Source organism: Schistocerca gregaria, chromosome 2 (assembly GCF_023897955.1).
Source record: "Schistocerca gregaria isolate iqSchGreg1 chromosome 2, iqSchGreg1.2, whole genome shotgun sequence".
Taxonomy (NCBI): domain Eukaryota; kingdom Metazoa; phylum Arthropoda; class Insecta; order Orthoptera; family Acrididae; genus Schistocerca; species Schistocerca gregaria.
This window is the reverse complement of record NC_064921.1, coordinates 760269993-760295509: the sequence shown is the minus strand read 5'-3', so window position 1 is coordinate 760295509 and position 25517 is coordinate 760269993. Positions and strand designations below refer to the sequence as shown.

General features: G+C 40.8%; 1 protein-coding gene across 9 annotated transcripts in view; it reads right to left on the bottom strand.

Moving 5' to 3' along the window:
- The window catches only part of LOC126334965 (uncharacterized), a 289683-nt gene that overhangs the window by 150170 nt on the left and 113996 nt on the right, over positions 1-25517 (bottom strand). For all 9 annotated transcript variants that reach the window (XM_049997738.1, XM_049997741.1, XM_049997739.1 and 6 more), the window contains 2 exons: positions 23068-23234; positions 22751-22835 (listed from right to left, as the gene is read on the bottom strand). In XM_049997738.1, coding sequence (XP_049853695.1) covers positions 22751-22835; positions 23068-23234 — 252 coding nt within the window. The remainder of the gene's footprint in view (positions 1-22750; positions 22836-23067; positions 23235-25517) is intronic.

Below are 25517 nucleotides of genomic sequence, written 5' to 3'. Positions count from 1 at the left end.
ATTGCGGTTTACTGATAGAATCCTGAAGCGATGCAGTCCTTCAACAAAGTAAATAGCTTAAAATAAGTTAGTTCATCCAGTCTTGGAGTACTGTTCATCTGTATGGGGCCCTTACCAGTTGGGTCTGATTCAAGAGATTGAGAAGGTCCAAAGAAGAGCGACAAGATTCGTGACTGGTACATTTAGCCAACACGAGAGCGTTACAAATCTCATAGAAAGTTTGAAGTGGGACACACTTGTAGATAGATGGCGTGTTAAACAGAAGGGGCTGCGCACTAAATTCCGAAATCCGATCTTCACCAAGGATGTAGAGCATATATTATTACCACCAACTTTCAAATCGTACAATGATCACCATTCAAAGATAAGGGAAATAAGAGCTCATACTGAGACATTTAGACAGTCGTTTTTCCCTTGTGCGATCCGTGAGTGGAACAGAGAGGGGGAGGGGGGGAGGGGGAGGGGAATATAATTGTGGCGCAAATTGTGCCCTCCGCCACACACTGCTTGGTGGCTAGTGGAAAATATATAAATACAAAAGCGCTGGAAGGTCGATAGATACACAAACAAACACAAACATTCACACAAAATTCAAGCTTTCGCAACCAATGGTTGCTTCTTCAGGAAAGAGGGAAGGAGAGGGAAAGACGAAAGGATGTGGGTTTTAAGGGAGAGGGTAAGGAGTCATTCCAATCACGGGAGCGGAAAGACTTACCTTAAGGGGAAAAAAAGGACAGGTATATACACACACACACACACACACACACACACACACACACACACACACACACACACACACACACACACATCCATCCACACATACACAGACACAAGCAGACATTTGTAAAAGCAAAGAGTTTGGACAGAGATGTCAGTCGAGGCGGAAGTACACAGGCAAAGATGATGTTGAAAGATCCTTTCGTCTTTCCCTCTCCTTCCCTCTTTCCTGAAGAAGCAACCGTTGGTTGCCAAAGCTTGAATTTTGTGTGTATGTTTGTGTATCTATTGACCTGCCAGCGCTTTTGTTTGGCAAGTCTTCATCTTTTCCTCTCATTCCCTCTTTCCTGCCGAAGCAACCGTGCGTTGCAAAAGCTCAAAATTTTGTTTGTGTGTTTTTTTATTGTGCCTATCTACCAGCACTTCCCGCTTGGTAAGTCATGGAATCTTTGTTTTTATATATCAATGCAATTGCCTTTGCTAACGGCACATCATCTGCTCATGGGCTCATGACCGTATCACTTGGACCCTAGATGACTGAAAGAAGGTGGCATGGCCAAGTGAGTCCCAATTTCAGTTGGCAAGAGCTGATAGTAGGGTTCACATGTGGCACAGACCCCAATTAGCCATGGACCCAAGTTGTTGTCAAGGCACTGTGCAAGCTGGTGGTGGCTCTGTATACGCGGCTGTGTATACGTGGGTCATTGACTGGAAATGGTTATGTTCAGCTACTTGGAGACCATTTGCAACCATTCATGGATGTCATATTCCCAAACAATAATGGAATTTTTCCAGATGACAGTGTGTCATGTCACTGAGCCAAAATGGTTTGCGACTGGTTTTTAAGACCGTCAGGACAATTCAGTAATCTGGTCACCAAGATCGCCCAAATGGAAGAGGATGTAGATGAAGATGAAATGGGGGATACGATACTGCATGAAGAGTTTGACAGAGCACTGAAAGACCTGAGTCGAAACAAGGCCCCGGGAGTATACAACATTCCATTAGAACTACTGACGGCCTTGGGAGAGCCAGTCCTGACAATATCCTACCATCTGGTGAGCAAGATGTATGAGACAGGCGAAATTCACTCAGATTTCAAGAACAATATAATAATTCCAATCCCAAAGAAAACAGGTGTCGATTGATGGAAAATTACTGAACTATCAGTTTAATAAGTCACGAATGCAAATTCTTTACAGACGAATGGAAAAACTGGCAGAAGCTGACCTCGGGGAAGATCAGTTTGGATTCTGTAGAAATATTGGAACACGTGAGGCAATACTGACCCTATGACTTATCTTAGAAGATAGATTAAGGAAAGGCAAACCTACGATTCTAGCATTTGTAGACTTAGAGAAAGCTTTTGACAATGTTGACTGGAATACTCTCTTTCAAATTCTAAAGGTGGCAGGGGTAAAATACAGGGAGTGAAAGGCTATTTACAATTTGTACAGAAACCAGATGGCAGTTATAAGAGTCGAGTGGCATGAAATGGAAGCAGTGGCTGGGAAGGGAGTGAGAGAGGGTTGTAGCCTCTCCCCAATGTTATTCAATCTGTATATTGAGCAAGCAGTGAAGGAAACAAAAGAAAAATTTGGAGTAGGAATTAAAATACATGGAGAAGAAATAAAAACTTTGAGGTTCGCCGATGACATTGTAATTCTGTCAGAGACAGCAAAGGACATGGAAGAGCAGTTGAACGGAATAGACAGTGTCTTTAAAGGCGGATATAAGATGAACATCAACAAAAGCAAAACGAGGATAATGGAATGTAGTCGAATTAAGTCGGGTGATGATGAGGGAATTAGATTAGGAAATGAGACACTTAAAGTAGGAAAGGAGTTTTGCTATTTGGGTAGCAAAGTAACTGGTGATGGTGGAAGTAGAGAGGATATAAAATGTATACTGGCAATGGCAAGGAAAGCGTTTCTGAAGAGAAATTTATTAACATCAAATATAGATTCAAGTGTCAGGAAGTCGTTTCTGAAAGTATTTGTATGGAGTGTAGCCATGTATGGAAGTGAAACATGGACGATAAATAGTTTGGACAAGAAGAGAATAGCAGCTTTCGAAGTGTGGTGCTACAGAAGAATGTTGAAGATTAGGTGGGTAGATCACATAACTAATGAGGAGGTATTGAATAGGATTCGAGAGAAGAGAAGTTTGTGGCACAACTTGACTAGAAGAAGGGATCGGTTGGTAGGACATGTTCTGAGACATAGAGGGATGACCAATTTAGTATTGGAGGACAGTGTGGAGGGTAAAAATCGTAGAGGGAGACCAAGAGATGGATACAATAAGCAGATTCAGAAGGATGTAGGTTGCAGTAGGTACTGGGAGATGAAGGATCTTGCACAGGATAGATTAGCATGGAGAACTGCATCAAACCAGTCTCAGGACTGAAGACCACAACAACAACAAAGATCGCCCAACATGAATCCCATCGAATATTTATGAGACATAATCAAGAGGTTGGTTCATGCAGAAAATCCTGCACTGGCAACACTTCTGCAATTATGGATTGTTATAGAGGCAACTAAAAGCTGCAATGGCCACAGCTGATAAGTCCAGGATGTTGTCCTGGGCTTCAGCAGCTACCAAAATTCTGTAGCAATAATTGTTGCAGCTTAAGCATTTCTACTGTTGCCAGAGCTCCCTGAAACTATTGTGCCTTCCAATGCACTTGAGTTTGAAAGTTAGTCTTTATCTGGAGGTAAATGAGGAACAGAGTCAGGTTCTCAGATCTGTAAGTGGAAGGCAAGTGTGTGCTGTACATATTTCACAGCTGTCAGTGTACAATTCAACAAAGATGTGTGAGGTGTTGACTATTGCTGATAAAACCTTTGATGCAGCAGGACTGTGGCTGATCTTCCTCAGAAGGTCTTGATTTTCCCAGAGGGATGCAGTGCTATCTCACTGGGAACCACTGTGGCTGATCTTCCTCAGAAGGTCTTGATTTTCCCAGAGGGATGCAGTGCTGTCTCACTGGGAACCATGATGTTACAAGGAAGTGTAGCTTTCAGAGGAATCGCTGTCACAATAACAAGGAAAACCATGGTGGACTTGGTACATTCGGCACGTGATCTCACTCAAGATGGGAGTAGGTTCTACAGGTAGTAGCTGAATGCACTCAGTGATGCACGCTGCAGCAGCTAGACCTTTGACTTTCTTGATTATACCCACAAGAAACACATGTGACTAAACTACCAATACAAATCAAACAGTGGAAAACCCAGGATGGAATGCAACAGTATAATGAAAAGGAAAGTTGCTACACACCATATAGTGGAGATGCTGAGTTGCACACAGGCACAACAAAAAGACTTTCACAATTAAAGCTTTTGGCCATTACGGCCTTCGTCAACAATAGATGACAGACACACATACACAAGCACTAACAAGTATAAGCAGTTAATCCAACATTTGTTTTGTGGTGTATACTAGTACAAGTACTTACATGTTATTTGTTTTGTGGCTGTGCACATTTACAGCATAGCCACATTAAATTTGTATGATATGCAATTTCTTTTATATATCTACTCTGTGGATGTGTCCACATGCATCAGTGTGTCTGCCAATGAACACCAAAACTGCCCTGTAGTGCTAAATATACTGTTTATTTCAACTTAACAGCCTGTGTGGATCTGCCTTTTTTGTATCCTCTTTGATGTAGTAAAAAGTCTTTGATTGCCTAAACCATACTTCACTTTTACATAATATGGCACATTATGGAATCAGAGGAAATTGTTCAATTCATATTTAGCAAAAAGAAAGTACATGGTGTCACAACTCAGTGGCATCAAATGAAGAACATATCAGAAACTGACTGAATAGGAAAGAGCACTGCCTATGAAAGACAAGATTACGGGTTCAAGTCTTAACCCAGCACACAGTTTTAATTTGCCAAGAAGATTCAAAACAGTGCAACCCACTGCAGTTACAGACCCATCCTTGTTTACTCTTGTTGACATTATCATTCACATAGCACCTTTTTGCTATTATTGAACTATGTTCTATCATTTTGGTAAAATGTGGACAAAAGAATGAAGCTGTATAGCACTACGACATAAACAAGCTGAATGTGGCAGATATGTTTTTACTACAGTCTGATACTGGCAGGCAATTGAAATGCTGATTGTCAACATGCATCATCATCTTTTCTTCAGGACATACAGCAGGATGGATGGATGGATGGATGGATGGATGGAGAGGTTTGTATGGGCGCACGACAGTAAGGTCTTCAGCGGCCGCTCAAAACCAGATAGAAACGGGTGTCAAGAAAATACCCAGAACAGGAAGATAAAACAGAATGTAAAACACATGGAACAAAGGTTGGAAAACTATATGCGTACCCACACCAAAGAACAGGACGAAGCATGGTGTCAGCGGTAAAATATGGACTACACAGGAAGAGTGGTAGAAGGAGCTAAAACAATATAGCAGATAGAAGTGCCTGGCTGACTGCAAGGAAAAAAAAGGGAGGAACCAGCCACTCTGCAATACACTAAAACCGCCAGCCTAAAAGTTTGGGACACAGTCAAGACACATTGCAAAACTTTAAAACCGATACACACGTCTCATCATCAGCTAAAATAGAGCGCACAGCCGCACCAATTTTTACTTCTGCCCTTGCATCACGGTATTAAATGCACTGCATTAAATTGTGGCGAACAGAGATGTGTACACCGCAAGCATCACAAAACGGGGGATCATCCCACAGTAATAGAAAGCTATGTGTGAGAGTACAGTGCCCAATCCGAAGATGCGTGAGGGTCACTTCATCCCGCCTGAGCAACTGGCAGTAGGAACGCCACGGCCAAGTTGCTGACTTCACCAACCACAGCTTATTGGCCATCACCGCAAGCCATTCTTCCTCCCACAACTGCATGCACTTCCTGTGCAGTGCAGAAATGATAGACTGCAAGGGAATAGGACACTGTGCCACATCCTGCTCTCTGCAGGCCTCCTTGGCAGCCCGATCGGCCTGTTCATTACTCCGTATTCTGACATGACCCGGCTCCCAGCAGAATGACACCTGCTTACTGCATCATTGGAGCAAGTACAGTTGGTCATATATCAGCTGGACCAACTCCTCAGCTGGGTAAAGATTCTGCAACAATTGTAAGGCACTAAGGGAATCGGAGCAGATGAGAAACCAATTGCCCCAAATACGATTCATCTACTCCTTCAGGATCACGTGGAGCTCCATTGCAAAAACGTTACATTCAACAGGCAGGCGAATTCTGGTGACATGCTCAGGGAACACTACAGAACAGCCAAGGAAATTCCCTTCTTTGGAGCCATCGGTGTAAATGACGGTAAAACTGTGATGCACATCTAAAGTGTTAAAAAACAAAATGTAAAATCTGGTGTACTATCTTTTTTAAAATTAGTCACATCTAAAATAAGTCTGGGTCTCTGGAGGAGCCAAGGTGGAAATCTGCTCCAACCTCGACGTAAAACATTAAGACCAGCCATATCCATCTCAGAAAGGCAATCCTGTGTACAAATCCCATAGGGCCTCGTTGCTCATTGCCAGTTATGAAAAAGCCATGCCAGAGGAAGCAGAGTGACAGTATAGTATGCAGGTGTGTATGGTGTGGACATAAGTTTTATATGCCTCGCGCACTGCAACTAGCTGTCGCCATATATGAAGAGGTGGTTCACTAGCTTCTGCACAAAGGCTTGATATGGGGCTTATACTGAATGCCCCAGTGGCCAACTTAATCCCTTCATGGTGCACAACATCCAGCACGTTTAAATAAGAATAAATACACCGTGCACCCATAATCAAACCGAGATCGCACAAATGCATAGTAAAACTGGAGCATATAAGTCTTGTCTGCTCCCCATGTACTGTGGCTAAGACATTTTAAAATACTTAAAGCCAAGATGAGGTAACCACGTAAGCTTCGAGTCAAAAATGGGCTCACAAATTGCACTGTCTCTTTAAAAGTAAGGACAGTGCCCCTCATCCTCAATTCAGGAAAGATTAAAATCAAAGGAGAATGGTGTAAAAGAACACACACGGATTTCTTGGTGGAAAACTTAAAACCACTCTTCTGTGCCCATTCATCCAGACATCTAAGAGTAAGTTGCAACTGGCGTGTTGTAGTTGCGAGGCTTGCAGAAGAACAAAACACAGAGAAATCATCCAAAAACAAGGAAGACTGGACAGGACTTTTCACTACGGACATAATGCTATTAATAGCTTTGGCAAAGATAGTCACACTTAAACACTGCCTTGAGGTGGCTATGCTGCCCACAGCAATCAGACAGAATGTCACCAACTCGGTCGTGGTGGTTAGTGTTTAACGTCCCGTCGACAACGAGGTCATTAGAGACGGACGGAAGCTCGGGTCAGGGAAGGATTGGGAAGGAAATTGGCCGTGCCCTTCCAAAGGAGCCATCCCGGCATCTGCCTGAAACGATTTAGGGAAATCACGGAAAACCTAAATCAGGATGGCTGGAGACGGGAGTGAACCGTCGTCCTCCCGAATGCGAGTCCAGTGTGCTAACCACTGCGCCACTTCGCTCGGTCACTGACTCGGTATCTAAGATATTGTGGTGAGAGGAAGGACTGAATAAAAATGGGAAGGCAACCATGAAAACCTCATTTGTGAAGCTGCTCCTTGATGAGACTCCTCCAAGTAGTATCATAGGCCTCCTTGATGTCAAAAAATCCACCTGGAAGGTGATGGCGGCATAGGAAAGCATGCTGTATAGCTGCCTTCAGGAGGGCAAGGTTATCAAAGGTGGAATGAAACCTCCTGAACCCACACTGACAGCGACCAATGAGTTGCTGGCATTCTAAGATCCAGACAAGGTGGCAGTTGACCATCCGCTCCAAAGTCTTTCTCATGCAACTAGTGAGGGCAACACTAAGGTAACTACTTGGGCATGTGCGGTTTCTCCCAGGTTTTAAAAGGGGGATTAAAACTGCCTCACAACACGAGTCAGGGAACTGACCTGATACAAATGGCATTAACAAGTGCAAGGAGGATATCTTTGTTGTGCCTTGTGAGGTGCCGTAGCATACTGTAATGGATCCTGTCATTACCAGGGGACGTGTCATGAACCACAGACAATGCAGAATCCAGCTTCCACATGGAGAATGGGCAGCTGTAAACTACATTACAGGTGGAGTGGAGGTCCAACGTACACCTCTCAGCAACCGCTCTATAGTGCTGGAAACCCAGATCCTGACTGGCTGTTGCAGTAACTGTGACAAAATAAGCTGCCATAGTCTGGGCGATGTCTCGTGGATCCGTGTGGAGAGTGCCACTATCCATTACAGCAGCCATGGGGCACGTCCCTCCTCTCCTAGAAATTCTCCTGATGGTCTCCCACGCAATGGAACGATTAATGGTATTTAGGAACTGTTGCCATGGTCTCTTCTTGCTCTCTTGAATAATTTGGCGACATTTTGCACTCACCACCTGAAAGGCTGCAAGATTCTCAGCAGTTGGCCGACACTGGAACCTACGCAGAGCCACATGCCTGGTCCTGATTGCAGAGTGGCATTCGGCACTCCATCAAGGGACAGGTTGCCTCTTCTAGTGCCCTGTGCACTGTGGAATGGATGCTGCAGTGGCACGGTGAATGATTTTGGTAATACGATCCACCCATGCCTCGACATTCACACAGTGTTCGAGCTCAGCCAACTGGCTATAAAGTGTCCAGTCGGCTCTACTGAGCATCCATCGTGGCAGTTTCCTTTCGGGGCCTACCCATCTGACAGGTGAATCCAGATAAGAAAGTGATCACTTCTGTGCAAGTCATTGACCACTTTCCATTGAGCACTGTGGGCAAGAGCTGGAGAACAAAGCGAGAGATCAATGACAGAGGATGACCCAGTCGCTGTGCAGAAGTGAGTGCTCTGTCCCGCATTTAGCAAGTATGCACAAGATTACAGGAGAAGCCTCTAAATTGCTCTACCCCTGGAACATTTACTGCAGAGTGCCAAAGCACATTGTGGGTATTAAAATCACCACAGATTATGAACGGCTGGGGGAGATATGTAATAAGGTCAGTGGGGCCTCTTCATAAAGTGTATCATGTGGGGGCAAGTAAAGGGAACATATAGACAATGGAGGGCCTTACTGTGGTTGCCCCAAGTTGCTTCGCCTTTACACCCTAAGGTGGTATGTCCAAAACATTGGCATTTAAAACAGCGCATTGGGATCGGGAAATAAGGCCTCACACTAAGGCGAAGGAAGTCAGCCTTAACATGCTATGGAAGTTTTCGTGCTACTGAAGGTCAGAAAAAAGGAGTCAGATTTGATAAGACTGCCATCAACCCTCTTCTTGATATGTTGCTTGTGAACCATACCTTCCAAAGCCCACATGTTGCAGTTCCTCCTTGGGAATGTCGACTAGATCCCGGCATGTCACAACACATTTGCTATAATTCAAGGTGCTGTGAAGTTCAGTGTCTATGTAGTATTCCCCAAGGCATTTAGCAGTTTGGAGGTTAGCTGCCTGCAGGGAATTGGAAGTACCCACTAGCAAGGTCCCACCGCGCAAGTGATTCAGCGATTTTAAGGAGCCACAGATTCCCTCCAAACCCTTTTGTATATAGAAGGGCAAAACCTTCTCGAAACTACCCTCCTCCTGTTTCACTACGAGAAACACATTCTGAGGATCAGAATGCATTCTGTTACTAACGACTGGACTTGTCAAAGAAGTGCCGGAGTCAAGAGGACTGACTACACAAGTCCTCTTTATAGATTGGGTGTTAGAACCTTCCAGCAGCGCACCCTTTCTGCTGGGAGAAGGAAAAGAAGATTTCTGAGGATCCATTTCTGTCCCACGAGCAGCTAGGGAAGTAAGGGTCCACTCAGACAGAGCCCTGAGTGCCTGAATAAGCCTTACACAACTGAGGTGCGGCAGGTTCCCCAGAGGTTGCCTGCTAACGACTGTTCCACCTCAACAGCCATGCATCCCATCAGCGCACAGCACACCTTGAGAGTGAGGGCTTTTTATAGAGGTTTCTTCCATCCTCGCGATCTGGGCTGTCAAGCCAAGATCCCCATTCCCTGAGACACACAAAGCTCCACCGCCGCACCGCATGGAGGTCGCTGAAGCATGCCCAGAGCTTATGGTGACGGGGGACTGGCAGTGCTTACCAGTCCCCAACTCAGGAACCCTGGGGTCACCTAGCCCGTATCCAGCAAATGAATGCCAAGCCCGAGGGCAGGACATACAGCAGTAACTGCCAAAGACTGCATGCCTGAACCTACTTCATCCAAAATACAGTACAGACACTTAGTCAACTAGAGTTTGGAACCTGCTCCTGTTTTATGTCATATTCTTCTAATCTCATAATGCTGATCCTGCTATATGCTGCAATCAAAATCACTCATCGCAGGTGAAAGAGAAAAAGAAAGAAGGGAACTGCAGCAGAAATCAGACTCTCTTCAAGAGCCACAGCATACAAGCACTACTGCAGATCAAAAAAATCTCAGTTTTAATTATTTTATCGTGAGTCACATGCTCACACAGTGTATTTCAGATAAATTCTTGTTAGTTTCTTTTATTAATTATATTACAATGAATTGACTAATATACTGTCAGTAAGAACATATACTGCTTCATGTTATTAGCCACCACATAATCAAGTACTAAATAATCCTAAATGTCTCTCAGACATTGGTGAAAAAGACATATTACATTGTAAAACAATAATTATATCACACTTTTTTCAATTCATTTGAGTTAAATGTGACAAGTTAAACCAGTTAAATCAGTGTGTCAGGCTGAGATTTGAGATATTAGCACGGCACATAATTTGAATTTGTCATGTAGGAACAATGCAGCAAGTACTCTTTCTTAGGGCACAACATTTATTTCTCAAACATTTTATGTTTAGGCTGTGTTCTGAAAATTTTAATTACTTGATCACACTTCTCATGGACTATTATTCGATATCAAGAGATACACAGTTCTTAGTGTTTCCACATAAGTAGGTCTGACACTATCGTGCTCAGAAGGTATGGTTAATTGAAAATTAGAGCATGTTTTGTATCTATTGGTGGCAGCAATGAGAAAACAGTATTTCAGCAAAGACAGTGGATGATCTTGAACACATACTGTCTATGTAAGCTTTCATCGTTCGTGGAAATGCAAGTATGTTGAAGTGAACTGCCATTTACCAATTATTCTTGTGAAAGTTATAACACGTACACTGATGAGCCAAAACATTTTGACCACCTGCTTAATAGCTTGTTTGTCCATCATTGGAATGAAATACATTACTGATTCTGAATATCAGCAATTCGACTGTCTGTTGGTAGGTTTGTGAAAGTATGTGGCATTAGATGCCTACACAGGTCACGTACTTTGCGTAAATAACAGGCCGCTGATTTGTGTATGCGGTGATGGCACACAATAGCAACCCAGATGGATTCCATAGGATTTATTTCAGGCAAATTTGATCACCGAGACATTAATGTGAGTTCACTACAATGCTCCTTAAACCACTGTACTATGGTTCTGGCTCTAAGACATGGGCTATTATACTGATTAAAGATTACATGGCTATCAGGAAAGACATCAAGCATGAAGGGATGCAAATGGTTAGCAGTTGTCAGTGTGTCTTTGATTACTACTACAGGTCCCATGCATGTGTAGGAAAATATCTCCCACAGCATAATACTGCTCCTACCAGTCTATGTCCATGACAAGATGCAAGTTTCGAGCCGCCATTCATCTCAATGATGGCTTTTGTGGAGATGACCATCAACCTAGCGCAGTAAAAATGTGATTCACCCAAAGAGCCGATACGTTTCCACTGACTGACACAGTCAAATCCAGATGGTCCTGTGCCCATTGTAATCGTAATCTACGTCATTGGGTCAATATGTGAATACATAGGGATGGTCGGCTGGGGAGCTCCATGTTCAACAATGTGCAATAAACAGTGTGCTCCAAAACACTTTTGCGCGCACCAGCATTGTGCTCTTTCGGCAGAAATGCCACAGATTATCCTACATTGCAGAGCAGACAAGCCTCCAAACCCTATGTTCTGTGAAGAGTGGTGGACGTCCAATCATTTAGATCCACAGTGTCCTGCTATCTCTTTCCGCAAATGCTCATGACAGTAGCACATTAACATTCGACTAGCTTTGCCATTTTCAAGATACTTTGTTATAAAAGTAGCTACCAACTAGTGATTTGAGGACTTTTCTTTAACACACTGTTGCTTTATACATTCACTATAAACAAACTACTCAGTCAGTTTAAAAGTTACTACTGTTTGACAATAACAATGAGAAATTTTAAAATAATAGTACTGTCACACCACAATACTGCCATGTAGTGGTCAAATACAGCCGTCATATCCACACCAATATTATAAATATGAAAGTGTGTGTGTGTCCGTTACCTTTTCACGACTAAACAACTGAACCAATTTTGATGAAATTTGGTATGCAGATAGCTTGAATGCTGGAGAAGAACAGAGGCTATTTTAGAAAAGGGTGTAGTATAAGACATTTGTTGATTTGAAGATTATTGTGTGAATTTGGGAAAAATATTTACTTTTTGAGGCATCTGTGAGAAGCATCATCCATGGGTCATGGTTAAAATTGTATATATTGTTCTTTGGTCTACCGATGTGACTAGCCCATGTTTTGTTTCCTCTGTATTTCCTTTTCTGACAATTCGTTGTTTACTTTCCGTTGTCAAGGCGTATTTTCACAGTCATCTGAATAAATTTATTAATAAAAATTACTGAATTATTACCACTTTTATTACCAAAGAATCCCATAAACTGGCAATTTCTGGTAGACAGAGGAACAGCAAAACCCAAGTCAATGTACAAAACCAAATAGAGACTTCACATCTTGATTTCAAACATATTCAAATGAAATGATAGCTTTCACTACTGCAACAAGATCTGCAAGAGCTGATTAGTGACCTGAAAACTTAAACTGCAACACACAGCATCATTAAGCTATTTCTGTAAGAAGCGAGACAGACTGGAAGTAAGAAAAAAATTTGACTGTGAATGATAGCACAAATTCCAAAATTCCTATTGCAGAAACCAGAATTGTGGTTTGAAATGTTTGACTTGTTTACACAAAACAACTTCACTAGTGATCTCACAAAATTTGCAGTGGCAATTAACAGCTTAGATGCCAACAGTCACAATGGTTTTGGATATTATATTAAAACTACCCTCGCAACAGCAATACCTCTACTAGAGGGACACCTTAGTCAGCCAAGTGTGTATATCAGTAGACTAATGCATGCAATGGGTATTCCAGTTTGAATGTTTTGGCAATAGAGCATTGAGTTCTGGCAACACATAAGAAATGTTGTCAAGCAAGTATAAATGCAGGATGCAACACTTCCATCATGTTTGGCTAACACAGCTACCATTCCAATAAAATAAGTTGTGCCAACATGCGAGTAAAGTGATATCAATTCTTTAACATGAAAATGAACATAAACAGTCTCGGCCGCAACAAACCTTTATTTCTGTGGTTACCAGTTTCGGTCAGTTACTGACCATCTTCAGGCCTCATACTGAAAGATGAACAAGAATGAGTTCAGAAGGATGTGCGCAAATAATAGTAACATATAAAATTCATCTTATATAACAAATAATAAAAGAAGAAATTATACCCATGCTGGTAGTCCGTGGTGGTGAACAGAACAGGCATTATGGACGCCATGTCAACTGCATACAGCCCATAAAACAATTGTTACAATAAAACAATGAAAATAATCAATTTTTGACAATATAATGGGCCATCATGTCTACTCCTGGTACTACTGATCCCTCCAAAAAACAGTTTTGAAGCACACCACTTGTCACTCAGTCCTATCCTGGTCTTGAATGTTAATTAACTACTTCGACAAGGCCATAACTTCCTAACATCATGCCCTGAAATGAGACCCACTCTGTCTGTGATTTTGTGCACCACACCTAGAATAGGTTTTCATTGCCCTCCCAATCTCCGCAATATCATTGTTCAGAATCTATGCTCCTTTTGCACCCATCTCCCTATGCTATGGCTCCTACACCTGTGGCCGTCCCCACTCAAGACTTTCCCTATGCACCCTACTACCACCACCACCACCACCACCACCACCACCACCACCTATACTAGCACGTAACTGACAAAACATATACTATCAAAGGGAGAGCCACCTGTGAAATGACACGTGTCATATACAGTTGTTATTAAACATTGTTTGGCCTTTTACATTGGCATGACTACCACCCACTTATCAATTAAAATGAATGGGAATAGGCACAGGGTGTATATCAGCAACACACAATATCATGTTGCAGAGTCATGACAGTCATGACCTCAACGCATGTTTCACCACACACGCCTTCTGGAGTCTTCCTTCAGACACCAGTTTCTCATAATTCTGCTGATGGCAACTAGCACTACAAAATGGCCTTAGTTCTTGCCACCTACCTAGCCTTAATTTATGTTAACACCTTCCATCTCAGCATTTCTTAGCAGAAACTACTACTTTCTTCACACCATTTTAGTTTTCTACACATTTCATTTTTTAACATGTTTATTTTTTGCCAGCCCCCCTCCCACCCCTGCGACATCCAATGCACTTAGCTTTTCACTCTTATTAACTCGTACATGATGTTTTAGCAGTAATCTCTGTCTTGCATAATATCCGGTCTTCCAGCTTTAAGCTCTCAAGTTTTCAAATCTCATCTGGTGCAGTCGCCAACAATCTACTGTGACCCAGCATCCTGGGCAACTTTTCCAAACTATATCCCATTTCCTGCACCTCTCTAGTCCCTGTCCTTCACCCCTCTTCCTTCCCTGTCAACTCTTCTGCTGGAAGAAGGAGCCCCTGGTTCTGGAAGCTTGCACAAGTTAAACTTACTTTTTTTTTTGTGTCTGTTCTCCTGCCACCACTTGGTGAGTAGATTTTTTGACCTACCCAGTTGTTACAATATGGTATATAAAGAATTATTACATGAAAGTTAATAACAAATGAAGACATAGGTGCCTTGTAAAGTAACTGCTATAAACAGTATTTCATCAGTCTGTGATAAAAATATATATATAAAAAAGTGATTACCAATCCTAATTGCTTGTGAGAACACCGATAGCCACCTGTGGTAATTTCTCGCAAATTCGTAGACTATGGCAGCAAAGTTGGTGGTTAATCAATGTTGACGGTTTCTGTGGAAACAGATGGTCATATTGACATGCGCCATCCACCATAAGAGGATTTCAGAGCTACGACAGTGGCTGGATGTCAAACACAAATTGATATGCAGGTCAGCATCTAGAAATGCATGCCAGGTATTAAGTGTTGCTCCTAGAAAGAGGTGTCTAAGTGCATGTTTCACAGGTGATGATTTCAAAGTTGCGACAGTGGCTGGTTGTTTCAAAATACTGGCGTGCAAGTAAGGCGACTGTCGATAAATGTGTCAGATCCCCCAAATGACATTGGCCAAGCAACCAACAAGATAGCAAGTAAAGTAGGATACATGGTACATAAACCATGATAAAATATCAATTATGTCAAAAGAACTATGGCACAAAATCTAACTGACCCACCAAGGTCGTCAGCAACATGAAACAACAAGCATAAGAAAACTGAAGTTAAAAAGGACTGTGAACATAGTTGATTATAGTTATTCAATACAAGAGGAGTACACAATGTCAGATGCACAGAAATATAGGTTACATCACTATGGTCTAATACGCCCAGAACTTGTCTAAGTAGTCATAAATGTAAAACAAATGCATAATCAGTCAAAAGTTAAAAGATACTGTGACTGTCATTGTTTACAGTAACAAAAAGTCAGTAAAATAGCAATGGGCATGACGTTACAACTATTGTTTGAAGAAACACATACATGTGAACAGAAATAAAATAGCATTGTGAAGAACTTTTAAGTTACTCCTTATAGATCCTTCTGAATGATTGTGATGTGTCAGGTGTTGGCCAAATACTGATTTATTACAAGACGTACCTAATGTGTGTTCCTTGTAATGAGTAGTGAAGTTCCTATCTTTCTGTCCAATCCACTATTTGTCGCAATCTTTACATCATATTTTAGAAACGCCAAAATTGAGATAGGTATTACTGCAGTCTCCAACTGTACATTTCAATCTATTCTGTTATAAACTTTGAACATTTTATTTTCAACTCTTGGCTGCTTATGTTCTTATTTTTTATTCGCGACCATCTTAATAGGTCCAGTTTGTGTGTAGTGCCTCCCTTTATGCAATACTATGATTTTACCCTAAACTAACTAAAGAATGCTATTTTACTCCTGTTCATATTTATTCCTCTTGCATTTCACCAAACAATAATTGTAACATCATGCTCATTGCTATTTTACTGACTTTTTATGACTGTAAACAACTACAGTCACAGTATCTTTTAACTTTTGACTGATCATGTGTTTGTTTTACATTTATGACTACTTAGATGAGTCCTCAATGTATTAGATCATAGTGATGTAACATATATTTCTGTACATCTGACACTGTGTGCTCTTATTGTATGGAATAACTGTAATCAACTATGTTCACAGTTCTTTTCAACTTCAGTTTTCTTACACTTTTTGTTTCATGTTTTTGACTACCCGATGGGTCAACTAGATTTTATGCCATAGTTCTTGTGACATAATTGATATTTTGTCATACTTTAGGTATCATGTATCCTACTTTACATGCTATGTTGTTGGTTGCTTGGCCAATGTCATCTGGGGGATCTGACACATATTTCACAGCTGTCTTACTTGCACACCAGTATTTTGTAACAAGTAGTCACTGTCGTAACTTTGAAATCATCGTCTGTGAAACATGAACATAGACAGCTCCATGCCACTACGATGGCAAATAACTGTGTCAGTCAAGCAGTATTTCCACTGCCACTACTACCTAGGAGCAATATGCAATACCTGGCATGCATTTCTAGATGTTGACCTGCATGCCAGTATGTACTCGACACCCACCTGCTGTCGCAGCTCTGAAATAATCTTCTGCTGGATAGCACATATCAATATGACCACACCATCTCAATGGAACCATTAATGTCCCTTAACCACCATCCCTGCTACCATACAATATACAAAATCCTCTTCTGCTGGATGGCGCATATTTATACAACCATGCTGTCTCCATGGAACCATTAATGTCGCTTAATCACCACCTTTGCTGTCATACAATCTACGAGTTTGTGAGAAATCCTCACAGATGGCTATTAGTGTTCTCACAACCGATTATGATTGATTATCTCTTTTTTACATCTATTTTTATCACAGACTCATGAAATGCTGTTTATAGCAGTTACTTTTATAAGGCACCTATTTCTTCATTTGTCATTAGCTTTCCTGTAATCATTCTGTATATACCTTATTGTTAGAACTGTTTTACGGGCTGTATGATTGATTGGCTATTGCTGATGTAATTTGATGTGTGGTGGGTGGAGTATCACATATTTAATTAACTGTTGCATTGCTCTCCTTAGTAGTTGTCATTCATGGAGTTCAAAACGCCTACTCTGTTCACTGCCACTACCTACCAAAAGTGGTATAATTTTTTCTTTTGTTATTTGTTGTACAAGATGTATGTTCCATGAACTCATTCTATGTTCATACTTTAGTATGAGGTCTGAAGAAGGGCAGTAACTGACCAAAACCAGTAACCACAAAAATATAGGTTTCTTGTGGTCGAAACTGTTTATGTTCATTTTAAAGTACGCAGAAAAACCAATGTTCTCCACAAGAAATGTTCTCAAAAATTACTAATTCTTTAACAGATGTAGCTGACAAAGTTCATGCTATGATGGAATAGGTATGCATTTCCATGGTGACACAAGCAACTAATGACATCAGAGTGGTTGAGACAGCTACTGTTCAACAGGAACAACCATTAAATATTAATGAATGGCTCCAGAGTCCGCAAAGTCAACAGGATACACTTCAGAAGCAATTACTGGCACTGATGGTAAACAAATGGATGCACATCAGTCAAGGTAAAGAAAAACGTTCCTCATTCTACCAGCAGAATCGAATGGATGGCACATAGGAAACTACATTACCCAGTCTGCTCGTACCACAGGTGTTTTGGCAGTCAGGCCATAAGGCGCACAGCTCCAAGTGTTTCTGAATGGCCTCAGTGGCCAACAGCAAGTGCAGCAGGCTGCACACTTCCACAAAGCTCCAAATCATAAATGAAGGAGCTATCATTAGTCCTGGAAGCACCATCAGATGATAGAACAAAACTGCACCAGTGTGCGCACTTCTCCAATTTACTGTGGCAAAAAACTTGCCCATTACAACATGTGGTGAACTGAAAACGCAGCTGACCTGGGGTTCAGGTTCACACTAGCATACCAGAGACCAGACAGGAAGTTATCGACTGCTCGGATAAAGTACTGCATACTGCACCATATTAAGACAACACCCAGCTAACCAGTTTCTCAAGGGTTAAGGAGATTCACATCCGATTGTTTTTCCTCAACAAAAGCAGAATTTGAGGAAATGTTACAGACATGTATCATACGCAGATCCAAGAGCTCCATCATTATATCTAGTGAAGATAAATACAGCGCATGGAGGCCCTGCAAAGATAATCACAATTTGAATGAATGTACCTTTCCTAACTGTTACCTGGTCCTTAATATGAGAGATTTCACAAATGTATTAGCCTCAGCTGCAATTTTCAGCACGACTGACTGCAAAGAAGCCTATAAGCAAATCCCCGCAGTAAAAGAGGAGACACTGAAGGCCGCGTCATTAATATCTTTCAGTTTTTTTTAGTATCTACATGTGCCATTTTGTCTAAGAAATGACGCTGAGTTAGTGCAGTGTTTTGCAGATGAAGTGCTACAGGATTTGAATTTCTGTTTCATCTATCTAAATGTTCATCTATCTAAACGACTATCTTGGTATTTTTCCAAACAGCAGCACACCATGAGACATAGCTTAGTGCAGTGTTCAACGGGATACCGAAATATGGTTAGATAGTAAATGAAACAGAATGTGTTCTGCACCAAAACAAGTAACAATCCTTGGCCATAAATTTTTTGTGGCCAGTATTTGTCCACTCAAAGATAACGTCCCATGCCCAATGGATTTTCAGCAGATAAGAAGGTTCCTAGGAATTGTTAATTTATACCACCAACACCTGCTGGGAGCAAAAGAGATACAGGTATCACTGACAGCAGCACAGACACGCAACAAACCATGGACGAACACCCCTTGCCATGGACTCCAGAGGTGCAACATATCTTTGAAAAGGTAAATGCCAGTTCACAAAAAGCTACTCTCTTGTCTCACCTTGTCAGTAATGTACCATTAGCAGTAGTGGTAGATGCTAACTAGCTAGCATGCATGCTATTGGCCCAGATCTCCATCAATATGTTGAGAAGTGTTGGAAGTCTTTAGATATTTTCTGTCAGTTGACATAGGCACAAACCAACTGGAGTGTGTGTAACTGACAACAGCTGGTTATCTGTGAAGCTGTATGGCACTTCCACCCTTACATAGAAGCCAGATCATTTGTAATCCATAGACTATTAACCAATTACATTCACTTTTAAGTAACTCAAACAGGGTTGTTATCCCAGGCAATTGCAAGAATACACATTGAAATGGAAAGTAAACAAGGAGCTATAAAAAAAGAAAACAAAGAGGAAATATAACACTGACAAGTGTCAGTAAGCCAAAGAAAAATATACACACTTTAAGCACTATCCACAGATGATACCTCTCACACAGCCCCTTCATGGTACACCAAAGCTATAGGAAAGTGCAGGTATTTATTTATATGTGCTTGTCGGCCTGCTCTAGTGTAAACCACAGGTGCCTCGGACACCTCCTGTGGGCTTGTTTGCTGAGGTGAGAATGACACTGGGGTGTAGTGACAGAGTGTATACATGGATAAGGAAAAAAAATTCACGGATTTCCCAGTTAAAAATACACTTTCTCCCGGATGAAAACACACTTTTTCCATGTTATTAAGTGACAGTATATTTTCCCTCGGAACTGTAAAACTTATCAATCCTTTGAATGGTTATGTTTTTATACACAGATGTAGAATTTCCCAGCACTTTAGAAAATGAAACTCAGGGGAAAAAAAACTCCTTTTGGAAAGATTTTTACGTGCAGCAACATGTACGCTGCATATTTTCGTATTACAAAAGCATAAATTCGAATTCCACCAAACACCACATGTTTCTTTCCGAACCATTGTAATCGAGATTGCGACGCCCCCCCCCCCCCCCCCCCCTTCCACGCGAAGCGTGACGGCTACCCTGCACGGCTTATGATTAATTCAGAAATCAACTTACAGAGTTCTGCGGCTGCTTACACAGCAGCAGCCACATTTCTGTAGCCAGAAAATGGGAGAAGGTACTACTCATACACCACTCAACTGCGCATGCAAATGAGCCCACTCGTAACTGCTAAAATGAATCTAATGTAAACAGTTGTGACGTCACACTCATCGGAGGCAATTTGTTGTTATAAAGGATTGCATAGTCTTCCAAAAGCCTTTGATACATTTTGCTGTTGGCAAACACTTGTACGAGCACTGTGTTTTGTTGTTGTATATGGCACATTTCCTTTGCAATTCATGTTTTATTATTTTTTTTATTTTTTATTTTATTTTATTTTATTTTTTTCGTTTGCATTTTACTGTTGCAGTATTATTCTGCAGTAGCGAGATGCAGTAATATCCTTCGTTAGAGTATTGATTCTTACCAGTCAAAATGACAAAAATTTAACTGAAAATGACAAAAATTTAACTGAAAATGACAAAAATTTAACTGAAAACAACAAAAAATTCCTGGAATTCTAAAAATTTCCTGGGTTTTTTCCGGTTTTCTCCTGGATGAAAAAATTCCCAGGTTTTTCCCGGATCTCCCAGTTGTCCCGGGTCATATACACCCTGAGTGATCATGCCAACTACTGTTTTGGTTTTAAGTTGTTGATATGGAGGGCGTGATGATGTCGATGTGGAGTCCCACGTTTCCTGGCGGTGTGAAAGAATGTCTAGCATCAGCAAAAATGCTGGCTTGACCCATTCCAATGATACTGTTAGTGGGTTGTTGTTGCACATTGCTTGCCATTGTGTTTGGCAATTTTGAAAGATCCAGAATATGGCAGTTGTAATGGTGGGCGCACTGCATGTGTCCTTTGCATGACATGCAGTGATGTTTTAAAGTCTTTGTGGACTAGAACTTTTTGGTTTCCATGGCAGGATGCTAGCAAAAGGCGTAGCTTACAGATTTGGCTCTTGGCTCATTGCGGTAAAAATAGTAGTGCTGGTTTAGTGAGCAGCTGTAGTGATGAAATAAACTCCAACAGCATGTGTAGTCTCCCCATAAACAACTTCCACTGTCACTGCTCCACTGACAGGTTCGAGGGCTGCGTGGAGACCAGTAAAACCAGTGGCTGTGTGGCAGTCCAGCTGTTCTTGCAGCACATAAGAGCTGCTTTTAATCTCGTTTGCCAACAATCTACATGCTATTGCTTACATATGGTGGTGTTTTAACCAACATAGCTCCAATAGTTTGAGGAACAGCGTTGAGTGAAATTGCCATCCTTGATCCATAGGGACACAAGCTGGATAGCTATAATAGAAAATCATAAGGTTCTTGCTGTTGTTTCAACTGAGATGTCACTGACAGGTGTCACCTCCACCAAACAAGTCTTTCCATTAACAGCCATAAATATATATATATGGTGATAAGCCTCTGATGATGGAAAGAGGCCCATGGAATCTATAGGTGTCTGGGAGAAATGGCCTGTTGCCTCTGGAAAGTCTTCCACTGGCTCATGTGTATTGCTACCAACTTTGCACCATTGACATGCTACACATTTTCTGGTAGCAGTCCTTTTCAGTACTGAAACACTCAAATTTCTCCATAATTAACTTAACGGTAAGGTTATGAACACTGTCAAAAACTGCTTTACATAGCATTAAGGTAAATATTCTCTGGACAATGTTCACGACACATCAGGTCAAATAACGTCTTTGGTACCTATTAACTGTGGAGGGCAGTTGAATTGTTTTGTAAATACTCCTGTTGCTGCCTGTCTATGGCTTTCACTGAACTGATTGTAATTTATTATACAAAAGATGGTTGCCATTCTGGAGAAAGGAAAAAAAAGAACAGTAACTGCATTTTCTGCTCTTCTTATGTGTCTTATGTCTGCTGTAAACTGACCAATGACCGTAGTCGTATTAATCCTGTAACACAATTTACTCTCTGACTTTTGAACTTCATCATATTTTGAAAATGCTTTTATTGGTTGATATGTTCTACATTATATTTTTCAACAGAATGAATACAATGCTTATACAATATTCAATGGGTTTAATATGTACTTCCACACTAATGCTATAAATGCAAATGTAACTCTGTTAATTTTTCATGACTAAACTACTGAACCGATTTTCATCAATTTGGTGTGGAGAGTTTGAATCGTCAGGAAGAACAGACTACTTTAGAAAAATATAATGAAAACATAACAAATAAATAAAAATTCCACCCTATGAGGGTGAAATAGGGAATGCAGTATATATTTTTCTATATCAGTGAACATAAACCATAATAAAAAAATTATTACATTTGTTGAATAATGTATAGCTTTTCAACACCACAATGCCTAGATGGGTCTTGCCCAAGCCCCACTGCACACACCACTCACGCAGCAGCGACACTGCTTGTGCCGTGTCACTGTGGGTTAGGGGCGGAGGGGCACACACATCACGAGCTATGCTTACCTGAGCAGGCAGACACCTGAGGGGCAACTGACATTAATGCACTTACAATAGCTTACCTAGTCACCATCACCCTTCATAACAAATCTACACACACACACACACACACACACACACACACACACACAGGAGAGGGAGGGAGAGGGAGAGGGAGAGGGAGAGGGAGAGGGAGAGGGAGAGGGAGAGGGAGAGGGAGAGGGAGAGGGAGAGGGAGAGGGAGAGAGAGAGAGAGAGAGAGAGAGAGAGAGAGAGAATTGTTTTAAGGGATGGGAGAAGTTTTAATTGCTTACCCCTGTAAGAGACTTCAGCCTGTTGAGTGCAAATTTAAGCAGGCTGCAAAATCTGTCCAAGCTCAATTGCTTCATTGCAGCAGACCTAAAATGAAAATGAAATGCTGTAACAAGTCAAGACACAACATGATAGTGACCAGAAGATAATTTACTTGCAACAATCATTTTAATTCAAAGGCTGAATGTTTACTATATGTGTGCATTTGCTAAATGAAAAATAGTATTTATTATTGTCAGCAATATCTAGTACTACAGGTTTTGTTTTGTATAGCATCAAGTATTACTTCCTCATAAATATATTAATTAAACATGCTCACCTGGTATCTACATTTTCTGCATGCATAATGGTTGCACACTCAGGACACATCCATGCAATACCAGGAACAGTTTCCATTTGAGCACAACGCAAGTGGAATGAGCGAGGACATGTGTGGCAAATCAGAACAACTCCTTCTTTATGGCATGTCCAACAGTACTTATCTTTCTGGAAAGCCAAATGAGATTGTGATATTAGAAAATATGAAAAACACACAGTGAAAGTATAAATCTTAAACACTTTCTTACAGATGCACACTATAAAATGGCACTAGTTAACATATTGCATAATGTGTACCATTTACTAAGAAGCACTGAGAATAATTTCTGTATCTGGAAAGGGAAAAATTGCACATAAAAATTGCACATAATACATTCCTTGACCCTGGTCAGTAATACTTCAGTTAACACATGTTGAATAAATAAAGATATGGTCATTCTCTGCTTCTATCTACACCCTTATTGGGGATCACCTGACAATCTCCTAACAGCCAATTACTTTTTGTATCTCTTGTAATTTTTTTTACACAAAAAGTCAACTGGTATTAGGAACCACTGTGAAATGAGTTTGACACTGGGAATTGTAGACCTTGTTCTAAAAGAAAGTGGAACAAAATTCAAAATTATTATGAAAATGAGCTAGCATAACTAGCACAATTCAAAAAGAATGTTTCAGTATTTGATCATCCAAAAGGAATAACATACACAGGAAACATGTTTTACATAAATTCAATAAAGTGCACCTACTGCAGGACAACCCAATCACACTCATAAATAAATACTGAAAAGATAGTCATGCAAAAAGACCCAAACTCACCAAAATTATTTACACCAATTTTAGGAGACCAAGGCGGAAGGACAAAGGTTTCTCAAAACATCTGACACCTGCAGTGAACACTGCACTCTTCATGTAATATGCAACTGTTGTTGGAGACTTCAATCCAAAGACTGATTTAATGCAACTCTCCATGTTAATCTATTCTGTGCAAGCCTCTTCATCTCTGTATAACTATTGCAAATTACACTAATTTGAACCTGCATATTGTAATCAAGCTGTGTCTCACTTTAGAATTTTTACATCCCACGTTTCCCACCATCAACAAACTGGCAACTCCTTTATGCAATATTTTCTCCTCAACCTAAATCAGTACTACTTTATTAGTTACCATATCTACTGATCTAATCTCCAACATTATCCTAAACCATCACATTTTAACATTCTAACCTCTTCTTGTCTCAAATGCTTAAAACCCACATTTCACTCCTGTGCAAGGCTCCACTCCAAATAAATATTTACTGGAAACAATCCTTATAATTTAAATTTATAGTCAATGTTATGAAATTCCTGTTTTTCATTAATGCTTTCTTGCTATTGCCCAGTGTCCAGTTCATTTCCCCTCTAGTTCAGCCACTGTCAGTTACTTTGCTGTTTGCATGACAAAAATTATCTATTATTATTGTGTCTTTTCCTAATCTTTTCCTTCACTCTCCACCTCATTTAATTAAACTGCATTTGATTAATCTTATATTACTTTTCGCAATGTTCATCTTATAACCTCTTCTCAAGACACTGTGTATTATGTTCAACTGCTCTTTCAGATTCTCTGCCACCTGAGACAAAATTACGTCGTCACTGGAAAACCTTGAATTTTTTTTATTTCATCTCCCTGAACTTAAATTACGGCCCCCAAACTCCTCTGTTTTTCTTTACTTCTTGCTCAATGTACAGATTGAATAATAATATGACAGATAAGCTACAACCCTGTTTCACTTCCTTCCTTTCAGGTGCTTCAGCTCCTATAACAGCAGTCGGTTTTCTGTAAAAGCTGTAGATAACCTTTCATTCCTGGTATTTTACCCCTGTTTTCTTCAGAATTTCAAGAGTGTATTCCAGTTAAAATTGTCAAAAGCTTCCTCTAAAGCAATAAACACTTAAAATATTAGGTTTGCCTTTCATTGCTGTCCCACATTCTCCTACATTCCTCTGGGGCCCATCTGACCTTCTCGAAGATTTATTTGTATTAGTTTTCTCATTTTCTCTAAATAAACTGAGATTGTATTTTGCAGCTGTGACTTATTTAACAGGTGGGCCAGTAATCTGCACAACTGACTACACCTGCCTTCTTTGGAATCTGGATTATTTGTTCTTTAAGTCTGAGGGCATTTCACTTGTCTCATATCTTGCGATCAGGTGAAATAGGTTTGTCATGGCTGGTCCTCCAATGGATCTCAGTAATCACGTGATTTGTCCACAAAGTAATGCAGCACATTTTTCTTCATCATCAGTTCTTTATTAAACATAATGAGAATTACACACACAAAAGGATGGTGTTTTATCTACACACCCTATTTTTCCATGTAATCTCCATCCTGTTCTATGGCCTTCCTTCAGCACAAAACAAAGGTGTGTATGCCCTGTCGGTACCCAAACCCTTAACACGCGATCTAGTGT